Source organism: Tachysurus vachellii, chromosome 16 (genome assembly GCF_030014155.1).
Source record: "Tachysurus vachellii isolate PV-2020 chromosome 16, HZAU_Pvac_v1, whole genome shotgun sequence".
NCBI classification, from domain to species: Eukaryota; Metazoa; Chordata; class Actinopteri; order Siluriformes; family Bagridae; genus Tachysurus; species Tachysurus vachellii.
In genome coordinates this window covers 14439437-14461957 of record NC_083475.1, presented here as the reverse complement: position 1 = coordinate 14461957, position 22521 = coordinate 14439437, and the positions used below count along the sequence as shown (strand labels likewise).

General features: G+C 38.7%; 2 protein-coding genes across 7 annotated transcripts; both read right to left on the bottom strand.

Moving 5' to 3' along the window:
• Positions 1-1204: 1204 nt before the first annotated feature.
• On the bottom strand, positions 1205-2992 carry il22 (interleukin 22). The gene is made up of 5 exons (XM_060889650.1): positions 2744-2992; positions 2553-2618; positions 2306-2464; positions 2109-2183; positions 1205-2017 (listed from the first exon to the last, which is right to left on the bottom strand). Exons 1-5 carry the CDS (start codon positions 2894-2896, stop codon positions 1925-1927), a joined length of 546 nt encoding a protein of 181 aa, XP_060745633.1. The 5' UTR covers positions 2897-2992; the 3' UTR covers positions 1205-1924.
• A 1021-nt stretch (positions 2993-4013) lies between these two features.
• On the bottom strand, positions 4014-21194 carry mdm1 (Mdm1 nuclear protein). 6 transcript variants are annotated; one of them, XM_060889768.1, is made up of 15 exons: positions 21038-21194; positions 20353-20452; positions 15286-15599; positions 14869-15003; positions 14361-14537; positions 14086-14234; positions 13888-13978; positions 13135-13155; positions 10762-10961; positions 9957-10148; positions 9541-9683; positions 6475-6602; positions 5963-6197; positions 5260-5325; positions 4014-4387 (listed from the first exon to the last, which is right to left on the bottom strand). In XM_060889768.1, the coding sequence occupies exons 1-15, from the start codon at positions 21053-21055 to the stop codon at positions 4203-4205; spliced, it is 2154 nt and encodes a 717-aa protein (XP_060745751.1). In that variant the 5' UTR covers positions 21056-21194; the 3' UTR covers positions 4014-4202. The 6 variants fall into 6 exon arrangements, with proteins under 6 accessions (XP_060745751.1, XP_060745749.1, XP_060745747.1 ...); XM_060889764.1 differs by having other exon boundaries at positions 4017-4387; positions 9957-10199; positions 21038-21193; XM_060889765.1 differs by having other exon boundaries at positions 4018-4387; positions 9957-10199; positions 14092-14234; positions 21038-21192.
• Positions 21195-22521: the final 1327 nt, after the last annotated feature.

Below are 22521 nucleotides of genomic sequence, written 5' to 3'. Positions count from 1 at the left end.
TAATGGCTTTTTTGTTGAATTGGTTTATTAATACGTCTTTTTAGGGTCAGGATATTGCCTGAACCTAAAAAACTTTTAGGCTCGCATCCGAGGTTTTAAGAATGCTGATCACATAGAAACTAGAGCTGCTTTACATGTGACTGCTTATGATAACTTGCCTGGTATACTATAATAGAATAATATATACATGTTAGCTATTTTCTGACTGCATAGAGTCAATCTACTTAAACTACACAGTACCATTACATGAGCAATGTATAATTTCTACTCAGCAGCTTATCTAATGTCCCAAAGGCTTTTTTATTTAAGTTTATTAATTCACATTGCTTCACATTGGCACGTTAAAGCTCCAGGATGACTGCGTCAATCCTGACATTGAATTACTTTTAGTATAGAGTTTCACATTCATACTTTCCCTTGTTCATGTGGTTTTCCTCCAGTTTCCCTAGTTTCTTCCCTCTGTTCAATAATATGCAGTTAGGATTACCTGTGCTAAATTGGCCCTAACTATGAGTTATATGTGTAAATGTTTTTAGAGATAGACTGGTACTCCATCTGTGGTGATTTTTTTCTACTGTTAAAGAACAAATTGATAACTAAAGGTGAATTAATGAATTTGATATAATGATGCAATGGGGACGTGGTAGACAAGTGGTAAAGGTGTTGGACTTACAATTTGAAGGTTGTGAGTTTCAATTCCTGGTCCACCAATCTGCAACTGCTAGAGCACAGTGCAAAGCCCTTAACCCTCAATTGCTCGGTTGTATTTAAAAAGAGATAAAATGTAAGTTGCTCTGGATAAGGGTGTCTGCCAAATGCTGTCATTTATTTCCATTTAGAAAAAGAATCATTGAATTCTGTTTTAATGATTCTTTTTGGTCCAGACAAATAGGTTGTGGATAATTTGTCATTATGGCAACAAACTGGAAAACCCCTTAAAATCATGTCTTATTATTCAGTTATTCATCTAAAGGTGTATTATTTATTACCTATCGTGTAGAGGCAGATGTAGTGAAGCATAGAGAAAATGTAGATATATTAATAATACTAAAGGGTTTAATATAGCTGTAGTCTAAATTTACTCCTAATGACGATTTATTTATTGCCTCTTGAAAATAAGGGGTGTTTAGTCAGTTTCACTTCGTTCACGTCATTTGCTGAAAGGTTTTATATCACATAGCATAGCACATAGCATAGGGACAGATTTTTGTTTTTAAAGCTTTTATTGTGAATATGCATATAAATATGTTGATAAGAGTTATGTCAACAATTTAGAACTCAATTTAAAATACATAATAATGGCAAAAAATAAAAAGTACATAGGAATGCTTTTACAATGCATTTACATTCTCTTACTCTGACATTGGAAGTACAATCCAAGTGTTATGTTGGTGTCCACTTGTGTGGCTTTAAGTCATAAGGACCCTGTTCACACGGTGTGTGAAACCTATACTGTCAATACAAACCTTAATAATTTATAGTCATCACACAATGTTGAATAAATAAAGCTAATAAATAAAACATAATAAATAATCATTTTCATGTCAAATATTTTAAAACACTTTTCATGGTAAAAAGAAACAAAAGGCGTATTTCCATTAGTCCATGGCACATTTAGAAAAAAAATACTACTAAACTTTTTTTTTCTTTTTCAATGTGTTGGTACCCTTAAGGATTAATCTTTTGTACCTTTACCTTTTGTATCTTTCACTGGCAGATGTTGTGCAGCTTTACATTAAAAAAAAAAAAAAGCGTTAATGTGCATAATTGGACAATAATTAGCTTTTAGAGTAAATCCACTTTTCTGGCCGCAAAATACACAGTAAAGATACAACAGATTTAATCCTGGGTTCAACAGCAACAAGAAATGGTACTGTTCAGTTCCCCCTTTTTTGAGATCACATTGCAGAGACTTTTTACAGGTCTAGGATGCACTGGTGGCTCTGCATGACTCATAGAGGTAATGGAACAGAATGTCAGTCTCCCCGATCGCCTTGTTCTGTGCTTTGGTTTTATTCTGAAATAAGAATTGTAACAATATCATTAGCCTCTATGCTCTCAAAGTGTGTTAGATATCCACATTCTCATGCACATTTAGACCAACCTACCTTATACATCTCTCCGGCTCTTTTGAGATTCTGTGTGAAAGTGTTCAAGTGCTCCAGGTCAATTTGCGTGGAGTTCTAGAAGAAAATAGAAAAATGTCTATGACTATAGGAAGAAAATAATCTGAGAGTCTTGCTTGCCATTTTGAATGCATATATGTAGCATCTATATATCGACATATACAGTACGCAATACTTACACAGTGTGGTTGCAGGTCCCTTGCCACTCTGTGCAAATCAGGCTTGACCAGATGCAGGCGAGGGTACTGACGCTCTCCACCTTCACGCGACTGACCGTCCAAAATGTGCTTGAGGTAGTAATCTAGGATTTGGATGGTGACGCAGCAAACATCCCCATCCTAAAGAAGTAAGAATAAAAGTTATGAATGCACGAATGGATGTGTGTATCCGTGATTTTAAAACCTTTGCAGTACTTCGTACACTCACTTTTAATTTGTCGCTCGAAATCACCGGGATCAGACGAGTCTCATGGTCTCGGTCCTGCGCTTGCGCCTAGATATCAGAACGCAACAGGAACATTTATGAGTGCAAAATCTCCAAGAAGTAAAAGTCACCCGTATTACAAATCTCAAAACAGCAATGCATGAACACCGAGCATCCACGGCCTGTAAACTCACGTGTTTAGCCATAACCATGATGTTGTTCCAGGTATCAGAGTTGTCCAAAGGGCGCGATCGCAGACGCGCAGGTCGGGCATCCGCACTGAGAGCGCAGCAGCAGCACCACACAAGCAGCACAGCAAGCAGAGCGCATTTCATCTTCCCCAACATGTCGATCAGTTCTGAACACTCTTACAAATCAGATCACCTGAACAAACAGCTCCACTGTCTTCTGTCAGTGTCTTGTGGTAAACAGCATAACCCAGTTGTTTATATAGAGCTCGCCTGGCCTAGATCTTATCTAAACGTCACTGCGGTGTAATATCTCATATTTTGGCATTTCCACACCTGCTATGTTCTTTTTATGCACCTATCAGCACCTCTGATTCAGGTTAATTGGCACGCTGTGATGGTCCAAGTTCCTGAAACATGCAATCCAGTAAGAAGTTCCAGAAAACATCCTATTATTGCCTGTGTTTTTTTTAATATACTTCCTGTAAAATCCCCAATGATGACGCTTAAAAAAAACGTCTGCTTTCATGCTAATCATTGTATACTTATAATACAGGCTCTTTATTATATTTACAGTTCAGCAGCTTGAGCAATCTTTTAGTGAGCGGTTGCCAAGAGACTGATGAGAGGCTTTGTACTGGTGCTAAGAGCCATAAAGGTTGTTTAAAAAAGGGAAAATAAATCAGATATGCAATTAAAAAAATGATAAATGATGGTGATGCGCACTGCTGCCATGACGTAATTGCGACGTTGTAGTTCCTTAATATTCCCTAAAGCGTGTCCTGTCTGTGGCCGAAACCCAAACAACTAAACAGTCCATATAGAAATGTGTTATTTATAGCTTCTGCTTGGACACTATAAGGCTTTCTATAGAACATATAAAGGCAATTTATAGAAACACTTATATCATCTATCAAACTTTGAAAGTATTATAAAAAAAAATGTGACGGATGATAACATAATAATCTTATAATAACCATATTAAATATTATTCATTTATCATTATAACCATCATAAATAGACTGGACTTAGCAACCGTATACAGAAGAGTGGAGTACTAATATACACATAAGAAATGTGTGCAAACAGGTGTAAGTGATATACGTGTGAGTGATAAGACGTTTTAATATTTATATGTATTTCTCATTCATTCTATTTTTAGGTTTCAGTGAATTAAAACGCCTTATCAACACACATCTGGAAAAAACCTGTCTGCACACATATTCTTTATATTTTCTTTTACAAGACAATAATTTGAAATCAGAATACAGTATAAAATGCAGAACAAAATTTTATTTATATTCGATTTTTAGACAACATTAAAAAACCCAAAACCGGCAAGTGATCATTTATCTACATTCATTAAAACCGTTGTCTGTGGTCATGCTATATTGTAAGTATCAAATATACTTTAAGACAAATAAAAAACATGACAAATGTATAATTTAATTCCCTGAACTTTACACTATACATTAGTATAGGGCTGTGAGTAGGCAGCTGTGATTTCTGCAGTAGTGTGAGCCCCGAGATGGTATTGACTCTTTCCCCAGAAGTCTTCTTTCCTCTTCTGCGCCCGGTCCAATACCTGGGATGCCATAGAGCAGGAAGCTGCTGACCGGAATGAGATTTGGGACATCCTGTCATCCAAATCTAAAAAAATACAGTGGGTACAATTAAAACTTGGAACAACAAATTTGGAACATATTGTGCATATATAACATTTGGACCTGCTGTTCATTCTAATATAACTGCATGCAATAATTGTCTGAACTTACAGTATTTAAATACAGTATTGACACTGGTCGGTCGGCGCTGTTTTTTGTTTACTGTCTTTTGTGTATTGTCTTGTAACCTTTTTGTGTATTGTCTTTTGTCCTGCACTGTCTTGTCTGTCTTGTTTGTATTGTCTTGCACTGTCTTGTTTGTCTTGTCCTGCACTGTTTGCACCAGGTTGCACAGTTGCACTTTATATGGCTAGGACTAACTTACTAAGTCCTAGCCCTGTCTATGTTTTATGTAGCACCCATGGTCCTGGAGAAACGTTGTCTCATTTTACTATGTACTGCAACAGCTATATATGGTTGAAATGACAATAAAAGCTTCTTGACTCTTGCCTATTAGGCCAAACTTAGACAAAGAATGAGGCAAAAATGAAAGTGTTTGCCTAGAAATACAAAGAAAATGGTAAATAAACCTTAGCCAAATGTGCATAGAGATCAGAAAATAATAAGTAAATATAATACAAAGTAATTACTTTATAATATGTTCTAAGATTAAATGCCAGGCTGGGAGCATTCAAAGTTAAAACATATTCAATGCTTCCAGTATATGCACCACATCAAAAGGCAAAGGAATCACTGAACTAGGTTAAGGTGCACTCTGACAGACAAAGAAAACAGTGATTCAAGTTTACAATTTGTGATAAATGGCTGACACAAAGTCTTTTGTAAATGAACCTGGAAATGTACCGTATACATCAATACACTCTCATATGAATCAAATTATTAATGTAAGAATTTTACCGTTGTCAGATAGACAGTCACTGGAAAGGAAAATATTTCCGTCTGGCCGATGTACTCCTATGTTACCTATAAATAATGTGATGAGAGAAATCGTTATATCATAATACCACTTACATTATATATCTGATGATATAACAATTATACAGAATACAATCAGAATTTGTAATTCTGTGATTGTTATAAGAGCAAGATTTTAATTCTACTGATGTCTTGATGTAGGCAAATTTATGAGAAAAAAGAAAACAGAGGCAAAATCTGTCACATTAATATCAAAGCTGATATAATAGTAGTTAAGCCATGAAACTGGACAATAGATGGAGTGGGGACTGTACTACATTTTACACACACAACTGGGACAGACTTATGTCACAATTTAACTCAGTCAGGAAGATCAATGGTCAAAATTTTCCAAGACGAGCATCAGTTGACCCTCAGTGGAAAATAACACATCATTTCGTCACGTTAATGAAAAAAAAGAAGGCAGAAAAAAAAGCGTGGGGATGGGAGACTGACCTAAATTTCTCTCCTGATGCTGTTAGCGGTAACTTAACCTCACTCTTTTCCCGGACAGTAAATGACTCATTGTAACATTTATAAGGCCATTATGTTTGTCAGGCTTTTGTACACACTCCATGCAGTCACACGAGTGAAAGGAGAAAATTTTGTGATGAAGATATTCACCTACTGGACTATGAAAACATACCGTTATGCAGAAACTCTGGGTTTCTCATTGTGCCTTGGATTCTATTGCCATGTGATGGGGTCGCGTCTATGAGCCAAGCGCTGCTTGCTTTTTTGCGAGTTGATTTTCTGGCTAGTTTCGGATCAAGCAAGCGTTCAGGAGAGTTCTCAGTCCATGTGTCTTCTCTTAAGGGAAGTGGGTCTACTGTTGCCATCCCTGCTGCAAGAGGAGAACGACACGAACTCACGCCTTCAGTCTGTAGAATGAGAGAAGGGTATTGAGCAGCATTATGTGATATCACAACCACATAATCACTCATTGTGATAAAACCATACTGAAAGCTTTCTTTAGTAAGTTACTATTTGAGAGATGTGTTGCTAAAAGCTACTATATTAGCACAATTATTTTCCCACTTCTGATTGTTTATTCAGTAAAGCTATTAAACTTCAAATGAATCTAGTACACAAGAGATTTATTAAAAATGTCTGAGTTTTTTATTACATTTTTGGATAAGCTTAGTGCAATTGCAGTACCTTGCTGTCTGGCACTGAGACACAACTGAGGTGTCTGTAAGGTGAGTAAACTTTCCCAAGTGGTGGTTCTCTACTCCTGTACATCTTGGTATATTTAATTTTTGGAGGGGAGACCAGTATAGCACCACCTAGTAGGAGAAACGTTTCATGAAACGTGCAATTTCACTCATTTTTGTCATTATATTATAGGCAGGAGGAAGACCAAGCTGTTCTAACCATACATATAGTTTTAACATCTGTCGATAGCTCGTCATTATACGCATTCAAACATCATGTGGCAGCCTCTGTTATACTTAAAGACACAGCAATATAATTTGAAATCAACAATTTAGGAGCAGAAAGTGTACAGATTATTTCTTTACCAACCTAAACAATTTGTTTTCAGACACTTTTATCCAACATGATCTACAAATGTAGAAAGAAGACCGAAAGATGACTCATTATATGACGCTATATTTCTTTCTTCCGTTGCACTCATTACACAAGGTCATGGCATTTTAACCCCAATTACAAATAGTTTCTTTATAAACTTCCAGCTTCTTTCACGAAGCACTGAAGTTTGTGGACATTCTTTTTACGCCGGATTTATTTCATTACATAAAATGTATTGTTCTTAATTTAAAATTACATTTAAAATTTAAAATTACACTATTTAAATTATCCCATGATCTCTTTACACGTTGTCGGACTTTATGTATTTAAACTGTGGATGTTGTTTAAAAAGAACGCTTGAAAGTCTGATGTCTCGTTTTTGACAATTGAGAAAAGTTCCTGTCGTTTGGTTTTTCCATATGTTAACCAAACCGCTGAAACAATAGCTGGAATGAACAATGTTAATGCTAAAACCTGAACATATCGGAATAAAGGAAGTTGTTAGGTTGTTCTTCTTTTAAAACTTATGATGTAATGAAAGTGAAACAATTTGAATAAAAGAAGCTGTCAAATATTTCTGTACAGTAAAGATGATTGACAGATCTCTGAAAGAAATTTCCAGGCCACAGGCATTTGTCTCTTTGTCTTCAGTGTCATGCATATATGTGAGTGGGTGGTATAAAGTTTTTGATACTGTGTATACTGTGGTATAACTGTTTATTTTTTATGTCAATCTGTAATTCACTACTGAAAGACTCTCTCTATTTAAGTTTAATTCATGTTTGTTTGGTCTTTCTCAAACCTAGGATATCGCAAACCATTTATTTTTATTTTATGCCATGTAAAATGCAATTCAACAAAAAATAGGCCTTCTTACAAATATTCAAATTATCACCTGAAAATCTTTGAAATATCTATATTTCTAAATATTTGTCACAGTAATATTAAGTAAACATTTTAAGACACTTAACATTATTTTAAGTAATAATTTAGATACATTTTCCCATTTCTAAGACGTTAAAAAATTGGGGGGAAATGCTGAAGCTGACACAAACAGATTTCTGCAGATTTAATACCTGCTCTACTGAGCTCTACCTGCTCTTCATTTGCACATATCCAAATCACTTTCAGGATTTAAATAAATGCATTGTGGGTGCAAAATCAATCTATTTTCATTGACTACATCCACTCTGTGTTTTGCACCTTTTGGTAGAGACAATCTTAAGCTAAACCGGAAATGGTTTAATTGTTAGAGATTTTGACTCCTAACCCTAAGGTTGTGGGTTCGAGTCTCGGTCCGGCCACTGAAGGCAAGGCAAGGAACCCCCCCAACTGCTCCCCGCATAAATGGCTGCCCACTGCTCCTGGTGTTTTCACGGTGTGTGTGTGTGTGTTCACTGCTGTGTGTGTGCACTTTGGATGGGTTAAATGCAGAGAACAAATTCTGAGTATGGGTCACCATACTTAGCCGTATGTCACGTCACAGAAAAAGAGGTGGCTCAGTCGGTTAACGCTCTGAGTTGTTGATTGGTAGATTAGGGTTCAAGCCCCAGCACTACCTAGACACTACTGTTGGGCCCTTGAGCAAGGCCCTTAACCATCACTGCTTCAGGGGTGCTGTATCATATCTGACCTTGTTCTCTGACTCTAACCTCCAAAGTTGGGATATGTGAAGAAAGAATTTCACTGTACTGTAACATATATGCGACAATAAAAAGAATTTCTATTCTAAATGTGCATAATTGACAAGACATGCACGAACAGTATATAGTCTGTTAGTAAACCAGCTTACACATTTTGTGTGGGTGTTTAAAACATGTTATGAGGCTCAAATATATAACACTTCATAGTAATCTACCATGAGGTGCAACACCATAAATCTAAAGAGTAATTTATATCTTATTATACAGCTTTCATAAATCCACATTACATCAATCCATTTCCTTTGCAGCCCTCATCATTTTGTTTGTGATGTGGGGTTTAAAGAGTTTTTAGGCATGACACTTTTTTCTTATTTATACGACTGATTGAACCTTGCTAATTAAAGTAAAAACTGTTGTCCTATTGTGGCTGCAGTAGAATATGTTGGGTGTGTTTAGAAACTTTTATTTCAAACACGCACAATGTGTGAGAGCAAAGCATGAGAAGTTCCCAAAAGTACAGGACGGTTTAGGTTCTCCTATACAATAATGATGCGCATAATATTAGCTAGTTGAGTTGTAGCTCACCCTTGTGGAGAGTGTTTAGTCTGCTAAACATGTGTGAGTGGGTTAGAGGTGAAATCCATTGTAGTTCTCATCTAAAAATACACTTGACTTCAGATTGACATCAGCAGTTTCCCACCTGACATTTTTATCCATATCTAATTAACCTGATATCCATTTTAAGGACGTAAACATTTTTGCCTGCGAATACAAAAACAAAGTTTGCACTCTTTTGAAACACGATTTCTTTTTCCTCATCCCCTGTCCTGATGAACACCGCTACTTTAGTTCACTTACATATAAGACTTACTAGAACATGTACCAGCCAGTTTGTATTCTAATGGCTCCTGGTGATAGAGCTACTGGTGATCCTGAACATTACACTGGCTGCTGTAGGAGGCAGACTTTAGAATTTCAAAATGTTTTCAGGTTTGTTACTTGTCTGAGAATGGCACATGTGCGTGAGTTGAATGTGTTTATTGCTGGTTACCAGTTGCAGGGGTGGTGCGATCATGATGAGTCCTATGTGAAGCTGGCATTGATTTAAGTTTGGGAGTAGGCACCCTGCCCTCATCACTGGAGTTTCCTGACTCTTCTGCATCTGGCAAGTGCTGTGTTTCTGGCCCAATGTCCCTGAATGAAAGGACAACCAAAATATGACACAATACTCCAAATAACCTGTGTGCAGATGCTTACTCAATAATTTACTTGGATTGAAGTCAAACAAATATTATATATTCATATTCATATCATACATATTTTCTATAGTAAGTCACTATATTTTAGGATGTTTAGAGTTTCTCAATGTCACATGGGATAATATCCTTTACGGAACAAAAGAAATTATGAAATTTGAGAAATAAAGTGTTAGGAAATTCTGGAAAAGTAAAATAATTTAGAGCTCACTCTTCCTCGTTGTCTTCTGAATGCACATTTATATTTCCTTCCCTATTGATGTCCTCTGGCTGCTCCTTCTTTCGCTGCTTTATCTCAGCCACACCCCTCTCACAAGGATTTACTTCCTCATCCCATGCTTTTCTCCTCTGTCCATGAAGGGTGGGGCTGCTGGGAAGCTCTACCTCTTTACAAGGGCCTTTCCTACTTGCAGGCACGGACAAGGAAGAACTGGGGCTACACCTCTCCCCGACACTAACAGCACATTACAGGACACATTCAGAAAACATAACAGCTCCTCTCATAAAGTGATTGATAAAAAGAGCTGCTATAAACCGAACAATTAGTTATAAAATGTTTGTTATAGTGTCAGGAATGGTTATGGCTATCACAATGCAGTAAAACTGTGAAACCATCAGTTATGAGAAGTTATGAGATGTATTTAATAATATATTGTGTATATAGTGCATGGGAAGGGACGCAGAAAATCGAAAGCATTGAAAGATAGGGATGAGTGACACAGACAGAAGGCAACAGTTTAAAATGTAGAGGTATTCACCTAGTGTTGTGTTGAATCTTGGAAGTAACCTATTGTTTCAGTCATGAGGATTTTTTCCGTAATCTCTTTAAATATGACTTTAATATCCAAGATTTCATCCATTTATTATGACTATAATGCCAATCAATTGGATATAATCTATTCTACTGACCCCTTTCTCTCAAATCTGCTGTGGTTGCTATGGTTACATTTGCCTATTTTAGGGATGAGATTGAGATTAGTTACAGTCTAATATAACTGGAGTCATTCTCAGTGTACCTGGCCAGGTCCAGGGCCTCGATGACGGGACTTCTGGTGGAATGAATGTCATCATCAGTGAGTGTGGAGGGAGAAGAACCACTAGATGCTTCCCATAGGCAGTTCTGCTCAGATAGGATCTGACTCAGGTGCTGCCGGGAGAAGTGAGTACCCCAGGCCCTCTTTCTATAGGCTTCTGCTTTCTCTCGCAACTCCCGCACCTAATAAAGCACAGGCACACATTTTCAACCCAAAACAGTCTACACTGAGCACAAAACCATTAAAGTATCTGTGCTTTCATAACTGATTCTCATTCAATCACTTTCTTATATGCAGAAATCTGGCTAATTAGCCTGCTTTGTGTAAAAACAGATCGGTTCAGATGGTAAAGCAGGCAGAGAGTAATGTGTGTTGAATCAAATGGATATTTTGTCATATACAAATGACTTCACTGTAAGTGTACCAGCATGTCCTAGAACAAAAGTAAGCATTTATAACAACATATCATTGCTATGGTGACAGTTTTTATTTTTAAAGAAATACGGGTATAATGGATTAGATTATATAACATGCATTAACCCAACAAAAATCGGATGCAATGGCAATTTGAACAGAATCCAGAAAGTGTGGCACAGAGGATTTAACACTACAGTATCACAAATCTATAATAGTATATGAAAATATAAGTAAAGTATATGATGGTTTTATGGAAACATTTTCCTTTTTTTTTAAATACTATAAATGTAACCAATGCATGGAATCCAACTAATAAAATAAAATAAAATAAAATAAAATAAAATAAGGTGTTATGCACAATGCAAAGTTTTAATTCCTGTACATCGTGTACATTAAAAAAAAAAACAGCTAAACCACATGCAGCTAGAAGTTCTGTGGAACGAAGGCTGGTTACTTGCTAACTTGATGACTCATTAACAGTGAAAGTCTCATTTTCACATACATACACATTTCTGTTGTAAAGTACACAAGTATTAACATGACATCATTGGGCCTTATCGTTGCCCAGATGGAATGAGAGGGTGTGCAGCACACAAATTACTAGAACTGAAGACTGGAGATGAATGACCTTATATAACTCCATTATTAGTAACTCACTTAGCTTGACAAAAATAGAAACAGGCCACATTAGACATTTGCATTTCCCCATCAGTTACTTCTAATCGTTTGGTGGGTAACATTATGTGACTCGTTAGGATTCAATATGATGTTTGTCATAATATATGTGTGACAGTCTGGGAAAGCTGTTGATCATTGCTCAATTATTTCTGACAAACAAAAAAATCTTTAAAAGAGTGCACATTGATTTTTATTTGTTTAATTGTCTACTAAAGACTACTACTTTTTATATACTTTATAACCCATCATCAAAAAAATAAATAAATAAATAAATAACCAGAAGGGCAAAAGGCATAAGGAGGATGAACTGAATCCTTGTGTAATTACTTCTGGTAACAGTTACTTTTGCTTTACTCTAAACTTTGGACCTATGAGCTTCTGTCTTGTGGGCCAACAGAAAGAAAATTTAGGGACTGTAGTATCATTGGGTTGTAAAAAAATGAGGAGGTTCTCTTAGTTAACTAGTGGTGACTTAGACTTTTGATTTGCCCTTTTTTTTATAGTTGCTGTATATCTGGGGGAAAGTCAGCCATCAGTTCCATCAACATTCACCATTATTTTTTCTTGCACCTGGTGGAATTTTCTTGAAATAATGTTGACCCTTTGTAAAACCCTAAAGAGTTCTACAGTTCTTCAAACTTAAGGGTTTTTATTAAGAGCCCTATAATAGTGGTATTCCTTATCACAGAGGGCTCCAAGAACAATCCTAAGAACAGTCTGTCCTACTGCTCAGTTTTGTTTAGCAGGCCTTTGATACTCCTTTACCATGATACTCCGATTCTATGATAATTGAAGATATTAGATGTTTTTCATACTGATAAAATTTAAATTTTTAAGTGAAATTTCCTAGGCTGTCACACAAACTGATTAGTGGTAATTATGCTTGAGAAAAAGGATTCAGTTATTAGTGGTAAATAAGTACATAAGCAGGAGGGTAGAGCAACGAGACATTGCTAGTTCACATTGCCGGTTAGTTATAAAGTTAAAGCTGTATGTGTGTAGGACGTGGGGCTGGGAATAAGCAGACAGGTGGTGTTTTGGGGAGCTATAGGTGTCTTTACTACACCGCATGAATCCTGCAATTAATATGATTTCTTTATCTTTCTCTCTCTCCTTGTGTGTGTGTATGTGGCCATGAGCTGAGCAAAGCAGAAAGGGCCAGCAAACCACACAGCCTTGAGCACATTTTAATAGTAAATGTGAAGCCACCTAAGACCAGAGCAACAAAAGAGAGAATGAAACGGTATGAAGATCATTTACCTCATGATACCACTCATGAACCTGTAGGATTGATAACACAAATAACTGATTAGTAAAACCATGGTGCCACCATCTGCTAGCATCTGAAACATACTCTTAATTCACCATACAGTAGCTTCCACAGCTTATGATTTCTTTTTTTTTCCTCCACTTCAGGCATACTGTTATAGGAAAATAATTAAAGGTGATGCAGTCCCAGATGAAGCAGAGTTACAGTTCCCAAACAAAAGTTTTTTCTTATGAAGCTTTTTTTCTTTATAACAGAGATTGTTATAAAAAAAAAAAACAAAAAAAACAGAAAGCTCCGACTCTGAAGACTGAGACTCTGAAGACTGTTACAAAGAACTGATACTGGAAAAATCTTAGGTTAAATAATTATCTCCTAAAATAAAACTTTACCATCTCAATTATCAGATGCTTCCCTTCTTAAATAGCAACACACTTTTAATCGTTTTATTATTAGTCAAAGTTGTGTGGAGTGTCCTCTATACAGGTCCATGTGAATTAGCTGTTACTATAGAAACAAGAACGTATCAGAACGAGTGCATTAATACATAACTGGAAAAAGAGCAGGCACCTTTATCATATTTGCTGTTATGCAAAATGAATCAACGCCTTGTGTCCGATCAATTTGAAGAATTAATTAGCAAAGTGGTATTAACTGAAATGCCGATGGACGGTTGAACCAAAAACTATAATATAACAAATATACTGTTAGTGTAAGGGTGAAGGAGGTGAGGTTAGTCATCCTACCTCCTCTCCTACAGTTCTGACCCAGGCACCATCTCTGCAGAAGTATTGAAGAGGAGAGCGGAAGTTTGAGCTATATTCAGTCTTCAGCTTCCTGCAAAAGGCGAAAAGATATATTGTGTCCTATGCTGTAAACAAATATCTTTTTTGACCTTATACCATTATAAGGTCATATGTATTATCTAACAAAGGGTGTCATACACACACCTCACCACTTTGGGTGAAACAGCTTTTTGGTCTTGTGGTGTCTCCGGTTTCTGCTCTAAGGCCTGTGGCTCTGAATGACAAGTTTTCTCTTTGGGGATTGACTTCCTGCTGAGTCGTCGATGCCGTTGTTTCTTCTTTTTATTCTGTCATTTGTGCCATATGAAAAGTACAAAAGAGGAAGAAGGAAGAAAACTTATTATATCTTATATTACATATTGTGTATGAAATCAACTCCTAGCAAATGCTCACTATAATATAAACCCCAGTACCTGCTCTGGGTGGATATTCTCCATTTTGAGAGGTGGATCCTCATTTAGTTCCATGTCTCTTCGTAGGCGTGGGCCTCTGGGTGGAGGGGATCCTTTAAAGCTCCTCTTGTATTCAGTCTCCATTACTACTGGATTGGACTTAAAAGGTGGGATCGATCTGTTGCTGGAGTACAATATCTAGAACAGGTGGTAGAAATAAAGAATATAGAAATAGATGTGTTACATTTTAGCCCATGAGTGTGCTTAGGGCCATTATTAAAAACCATTAACAATCCACCTCAAATAAAGGCTCATCATGCTCATTACAGTTTTCCGGTACAAATTATGCGGCATAAATTAACTCTCTGCTTCCATCTAGTGGTGATAATGGTTATTATCCTTCTTGAACAGATGCATAATTTTAACAAAGCATTTCAGATAGTATAATTTGACAGTAATATTGTTAACAATAACTGAACTGCAACTACAGCTCTCTGTGAAGACGAACTGTTATGTGCCGTGCAAGTACCTCTTGGGCAGTGAGAAGAGGTGATTCAGCTGCAGGATTTTTCCACTGAAACTGTCTCTGATACTCAGAGTTCCGGTAGACATTCCTCTGGCGCTCTGACTTCAGGCCTGCCTTCCTCCTCAGTACATGGTTAACCTGTGGAACAGCATACAAAACATTTCTAACTTAACATATACTAGGCATTCCTGTGCAGCAAGTATACTGTTGCCTACCATAAACTGATATGCCTGACAAGACAGTGGTAAGAACAGATTAATAAATATATCAAATATTACTAAAGAATTACTACTTCAGTGCATAGAATTGGTCAACACACAACAATTGATAATCTTTGTTATAATTTGTACATTGTTGCAAGTAAATGATAATAATTGTTTCCCCTCTTTCTGCTAAACTACAAGTGTAAATTGTGCTCACCACGTCTGCTGGTTGTTTTTGTGCCTCCTGGTCATCAGATACTTTGGACAGATGACCAGAAGAGCATTCTTCCTGGACCGGAGTCGTTTCTGAGGTTCTTGTTGGTTTGGATGGTCTCGGGGCTAGAGGGGTTTCTACATTCTCTACACTGCCTGCTTGACTCTGGAGTGCTACAGCTGGAGGCGAAGCAGGTCGGGTTGTAATCTGCCTCCTGGTTAAAGCACCTGGAGCTCCCAACTGTAGGGAAGAGGGCACTTGAGGTGGGTTCAAGAGGGCTCTCTTCTTAGATTGAAACTGGGGCTCTTTGCAAGTTCCTTTAGACAAAAAGGAAATATTTACGTTTACATTTATGGCATTTGGCAGACGCCCTCATCCAGATCAACGTAAAGTGCTTTTGAAATCTCTATCAATGAACACAGCAATAGTGGTTCACTAGGTCACAGACTAAGAACCAGTCTAGAACTTTGTTGGGAAGAAATATAGCAAGACTGACTTGTGTTAGATAAGTATTTCTAAGCATTCTGAAATAAAAAAGCAAGTCTTTACACATCAAAACTACAGGAGTCAATAATATTTGTATAATGACAGTTTGGGACATTGGGCAGGTACAATAATTTGTACTTTGGTGTAAATCTATTTGCGATTCTTTATTTCATAACACGTTTCTTAAAGAATGGTCCTTCAGAATTGAAAACTGGCTCATTAACCAGCCATCGTCAAGAGCTTAAAAAATCCTCATTTTCTAAAATAAATGCTCTCTCATTAGTGTGTCATTAGCGAGTCTAGCAATAGACCACATTTTATACACAGAAGCACACTCATACTTTATTGAAAAGGGCTTTAGAAATAATCACTGGGTGTCCTTTTTGAGTCTAATGCTAAATTCTTATAAAACGGATAGCTGCTGTACTAAAGTCGTGCTTGAAGCTGTAGTAACATTTTCAATATAAGCACATCTGTGTTGCAGTCACAATAAATGAATTCTGTATTAACGTGCCAGGTTTTAAACCAATAAAACTGCTACACTTAAGTCATTGTTCTGTCCATAGACTACTTTTTGTTCGTTATGTTAGCAACCAAAGCTAGTTTACATTACAGACTACACACCATGGTAGTAGAATTCTGTTAACATCATGTTTTTTATGAAAGCATGCCTAGGATACTCATACCCATGATGAATTCACTGTAACACCTGCCCTGTCATGGGGAATCACTTTGTTTAATTCAGAATTGTGAAAAGCATGATTTTAAATGAAGTGTACTACATTTGTAACAGTGTGCATAAGCCAAAAATATGCATGACAGTGTGCACATTTCCACATTTATTTTTTAAAATGCATTTTTTATAGTTCCGTACGTCTGTATAGAAATTGTATACAGACTTTATAAGGCCTAAATTGTGTGCACTCAAGTTTTATATCCCATGCCCCTGGGGTGCTTTTAATTCCTTTAACTGCAGTTTCTCATTTCCTTTCTTCACATCTTTACCCCTCCATCAGAGAATGCAGTGAAAGGAATGAGAACAGAGGGATCAAAGGTACAGTATTTGCCAGATAAGATGCACATATCTACTGAAGCATCTGTTTAAATTGGCATGACTTAATGATGGCTTGTTGAACAGCTGTTTCACCTGAGCAGAGCATCTGCATACTGTGTTATTACATACTGAATTAATCAGGAGACTATAGATTCAGACACATTATAATTAGCTTTTATCTAAGGATTTTATTCCAATTGTTATATATGTATTGACTATTAAAATTTGTGTAATCATTGTTTTTATTAATTTATTATCATATTATTGAGCGGTTAGAGCTCTGATATACTGATCAGAAGTTTGTGAGCTTGAATCTTGCTACCAAATAGCTGCTACTGCTGGGTATTTGAAAAGGCCCTTAATCTTCTTATGCTCAGCAAAATTGTTCCAAACTACTTTGTATAAAGGTGTCTGCAAATTAAATAAAATGTAAATCATGCACATTTAGTGTCTATCAGTCAAAACAGCATCATTTAGAGTAATGGAGAATAGTGTAGAACTAAAACACTCTAAAATGCTCTCCTAAACTTTAATGTCAGTAAGCGTAATTGTGTGCAAATGACTGTCCAAATTATTCTCTAGAGTTATTGTTCCTAAAGGGGTTCATGAAGAATAGACAGGGGATCTGCCCCATCGATCCACTTACAGAACCTGAGCCTATAATGGAGAGCCTATAATGGAGACTCGGGGCTCAAGGCAGGGGACACCTTGGATGGGGAACCAAACCATGGCATAATTGCGGACACACGCATTATGGGCAATTTAGAAATGCCAATCAGCCAACACATATCTTTGGACAAGTTGAGAAACCAGAAGAAACCCTAAAGCATACACTGAAGGCTGTAATCAAATTATGAGCTTTTAAAAATGATTTGTTAAAAAAATAAATGACTGATGATGAAGGATTCTGTTGGGTAAGAATGTCCTTAAAGTAAGTTTCAGAATCTAAATTCATGAGACCTCTGTAGTTTTTGTACATCGCATGTATCATCTCCATTTGTCAAATTCAATATGAAATGGAAATGTCCTAAAAATATAGTGGCAGAAAATAGTCTACTGCATTTATAATTGTTTCTCAGTTTAAATCAGAGCAGCTGAGGAGGATAAATAAAGGTTTGCCCATAGACCTAATCGTTCACTGTGTTATACTCTCCTATACTTCTATACTTTATAGAATAAATGTAGTCATATTTACTCACTAGGGCTTTGTACACCAAAATATTTAACTCAGTGACATGAAAGGATATAAAGTAGCTCATGGAAGGATAACAGATTGGAAATTAGTAAATGATTTATTGATTCATGTGTAAGGAATAGAGAGCAGGTCATGATCCGTTCCAGACATTGTTTGGGACAGAGAGGAGGTCTGTGGTGTGTTTGGAACAGAGAGGAGAGGAGATCTGTGGTGTGTTTGGGACAGAGAGGAGAGGAGGTCTGTGGTGTGTTTGGGACAGAGAGGAGGTCTGTGGTGTGTTTGGGACAGAGAGGAGGTCTGTGGTGTGTTTGGGACAGAGAGGAGAGGAGGTCTGTGGTGTGTTTGGGACAGAGAGGAGGTCTGTGGTGTGTTTGGGACAGAGAGGAGGTCTGTGGTGTGTTTGGGACAGAGAGGAGAGGAGGTCTGTGGTGTGTTGGAGAGGAGGTCTGTGGTGTGTTTGGGACAGAGAGGAGGTCTGTGGTGTGTTTGGGACAGAGAGGAGAGGAGGTCTGTGGTGTGTTGGAGGAGGTCTGTGGTGTGTTTGGGACAGAGAGGAGGTCTGTGGTGTGTTTGGGACAGAGAGGAGAGGAGGTCTATGGTGTGTTTGGGACAGAGAGGAGAGGATGTCTGTGGTGTGTTGGAGAGGATGTCTGTGGTGTGTTTGGGACAGAGAGGAGGTCTGTGGTGTGTTTGGGACAGAGATGTGAGGAGGTCTGTGGTGTATTTGGGACAGAGAGGAGGTCTGTGGTGTGTTTGGGACAGAGAGGAGAGGAGGTCTGTGGTGTGTTTGGGACAGAGAGGAGAGGAGGTCTGTGGTGTGTTGGAGAGGAGGTCTGTGGTGTGTTTGGGACAGAGAGGAGAGGAGGTCTGTGGTGTGTTGGAGAGGATGTCTGTGGTGTGTTTGGGACAGAGAGGAGAGGTCTGTGGTGTCTTGGAGAGGAGGTCTGTGGTGTGTTTGGGACAGAGAGGAGAGGAGATCTGTGGTGTGTTGGAGAGGAGGTCTGTGGTGTGTTGGAGGAGGTCTGTGGTGTGTTTGGGACAGAGAGGAGGTCTGTGGTGTGTTTGGGACAGAGAGGAGAGGAGGTCTATGGTGTGTTTGGGACAGAGAGGAGAGGATGTCTGTGGTGTGTTGGAGAGGATGTCTGTGGTGTGTTTGGGACAGAGAGGAGGTCTGTGGTGTGTTTGGGACAGAGAGGAGAGGAGGTCTGTGGTGTGTTGGAGAGGAGGTCTGTGGTGTGTTTGGGACAGAGAGGAGGTCTGTGGTGTGTTTGGGACAGAGAGGAGAGGAGGTCTGTGGTGTGTTTGGGACAGAGAGGAGAGGAGGTCTGTGGTGTGTTGGAGAGGAGGTCTGTGGTGTGTTTGGGACAGAGAGGAGGTCTGTGGTGTGTTTGGGACAGAGAGGAGGTCTGTGGTGTGTTTGGGACAGAGAGGAGAGGAGGTCTGTGGTGTGTTTGGGACAGAGAGGAGAGGAGGTCTGTGGTGTGTTTTGGACAGAGAGGTGAGGAGGTCTGTGGTGTGTTTGGGACAGAGAGGAGAGGAGGTCTGTGGTGTGTTTGGGACAGAGAGGAGGTCTGTGGTGTGTTTGGGACAGAGAGGAGGTCTGTGGTGTGTTGACAGAGAGAGTTTGGGACAGAGAGGAGAGGAGGTCTGTGGTGTGTTGGAGAGGAGGTCTGTGGTGTGTTTGGGACAGAGAGGAGGTCTGTGGTGTGTTTGGGACAGAGAGGAGAGGAGGTCTGTGGTGTGTTGGAGAGGAGGTCTGTGGTGTGTTTGGGACAGAGAGGAGGTCTGTGGTGTGTTGGAGAGGAGGTCTGTGGTGTGTTTGGGACAGAGAGGAGGTCTGTGGTGTGTTTGGGACAGAGAGGAGGTCTGTGGTGTGTTTGGGACAGAGAGGAGAGGAGGTCTGTGGTGTGTTTGGGACAGAGAGGAGAGGAGGTCTGTGGTGTGTTGGAGAGGAGGTCTGTGGTGTGTTTGGGACAGAGAGGAGGTCTGTGGTGTGTTTGGGACAGAGAGGAGGTCTGTGGTGTGTTTGGGACAGAGAGGAGGTCTGTGGTGTGTTTGGGACAGAGAGGAGAGGAGGTCTGTGGTGTGTTGGAGAGGAGGTCTGTGGTGTGTTTGGGACAGAGAGGAGGTCTGTGGTGTGTTTGGGACAGAGAGGAGAGGAGGTCTGTGGTGTGTTGGAGAGGAGGTCTGTGGTGTGTTTGGGACAGAGAGGAGAGGAGGTCTGTGGTGTGTTTGGGACAGAGAGGAGAGGAGGTCTGTGGTGTGTTGGAGAGGAGGTCTGTGGTGTGTTTGGGACAGAGAGGAGAGGAGGTCTGTGGTGTGTTGCCTGTCTCACCCAGTTGATCAGAGGGCAGTCCAGCCAATCGCATTGCTCGCTGCGGTGACGCGTCTCTCACTCGCCTCGCCTTATGTTTACTCCGATGCCTGCTGATTCCCTGTGTGATGTTAGAAACACAAAAGTAACCTCGCAATAGTGAACAACTCAAAATCACTACAAGGCTCTTTGCTTCAACACTACAACACTTCTTCTGAACGTTGTTTAACCTTAATAACCCACACCTTGCGCCTTACAGGGGGATTGTTTTCAGTCACGAGCTATAATCCATGTTTAGCTTAACTGGCTAACAGATTTTCTGGAAACTTCTTTATCTCGCGCCAGTGCACGAGATTAGCCTTAGCTTCAATACTCGTTTGTTGTTGCTGCTGCAGTGTATTGTTGTTATTACTTCCGCGATATGTACCCTTGTTGTGTTTTGTTTTTGATAGAAAAGACACATAGCCGTATTTGTGTATGGTGCAAATCTCTCCAGTGTTTAAAACATTAAAAAATCTTTGAAGGAAATCTACGAAAACAAAGAGCAATATTAACTACTTTACCCCTCATGGATTCCCTCCTTCCCTCTCCTGTTTATTTGGATCAGACAAAAGCGAAACCAACCGCAGACTCAGCTTTAGAGCCGTTACTTTAAATCCAGTGACGTAAAATGAGCCGTTTGTGTAATTACAAGGAACTGACATACCTTAAAATGGACTGTCATTTTAACCCTGATGAGGACTTCTTCCTGAATTTAAAGAAAAGCAGGCGTCGTGTTAATAAATCAGGTTGTGGACAGGATGTCTATCTGGGATTTGTGAGGTTTGGATACAGTTAGGACGCTGGAAGCCATGGTGACGGTTGTAGCGTCCATTGATACGCGCATGCGTACTAAAGACACACCTAATCCTATTTTGTTGTGATTTGTTTGCCTCTTTAATTCACTGAAGCATACATTAAATAGAATCAAGTACTAGGATCAATTTGAGCAACATGTTCGGATACTTTTCTTCAACACTGCAACCATGTGGGAGCACTGCTTGTTAATGTCAAGTCAAGACAGACAGAGACAGAAAGACAGTACAGGACAAGACAAAAAGACAGAAAGAGAGTGCAGGACAAGACAAAAAGACAGAAAGACTGTAGGACAGTACAAAAAGACAGAAAGACAATGCAGGACAAGACAGAATGATAGTGCAGGACAAAAGAGAGAAAGACAGTGCAGGACAAGACAGAAAGACAGTGCAGGACAAGACAAAAAGACAGAAAGACAATGCAGGACAAGACAGAAATACAGTGCAGGACAAAAGACAGTGCAAACAATAAATACAAGACAATACACAAAAACAGCACCGATCAGTGTAAATACTGTATGTCCAAACAATATTATGTGTGCAGAAATACTAGAATGAACACATTAGTATTATAGCAGCAGTTACATGAGTTAATATAAAGTATTTTTCAAAACAGCAACCGACTGAAATGTGAGACAGCATGTGCAAAGAGCAAAAACAGTGTGCAAAACAGCATGTAAACAGTTTGATATGATGGTGCTGTAGACATGGATGTAAATTGGAAGAGTGTGCATTTGGTGTGGGTCATTTGCAGTCCATACAGTTGATTGTGCATGTGTGTGCGTGTGTGCGTGTGTGTGTGTGTGTGTGTGTGTGTGTGTGTGTGTGTATTGTGCTCTGTACAGTTTAGTTCAGTTATTGTTATGTTGTTTATAACATAATAACATACATTAGTTATAATGTATGTTATTATAGCTTTTTTCCCCTCACTATTATCCATTATGAGAAACAATTTATAGCTTCCATATATGTCCAATATGGACAATTTAGAGATGCCAATCTGCCTAAAACGCATGTCTTTGGCTGGTGGGGAAAACTGGAGTACCTGAAAGAAACCCCCAAATCACAGGAAGAACTCCATGCTCACAGGATTGAGGCCAGGATCAAACCCTGTGCAACCCGTGTGTTACTCTCAAAAGTAGCTGCCTTAATGTCCTTAATGTTTTTAATGATGTGACATGATACTGTTGCCCTCTTTTGGGTAAGGAGGTCAACTCCTGAAATAACAGCACCCTTCAAGGGAATGGCAAGAATGCAAATGTATATAATAGGGAAACTAGTACAATGTATTGTAATAAAAACAACCGTCAGTGTCTAGATTTAATTCACGGTACTT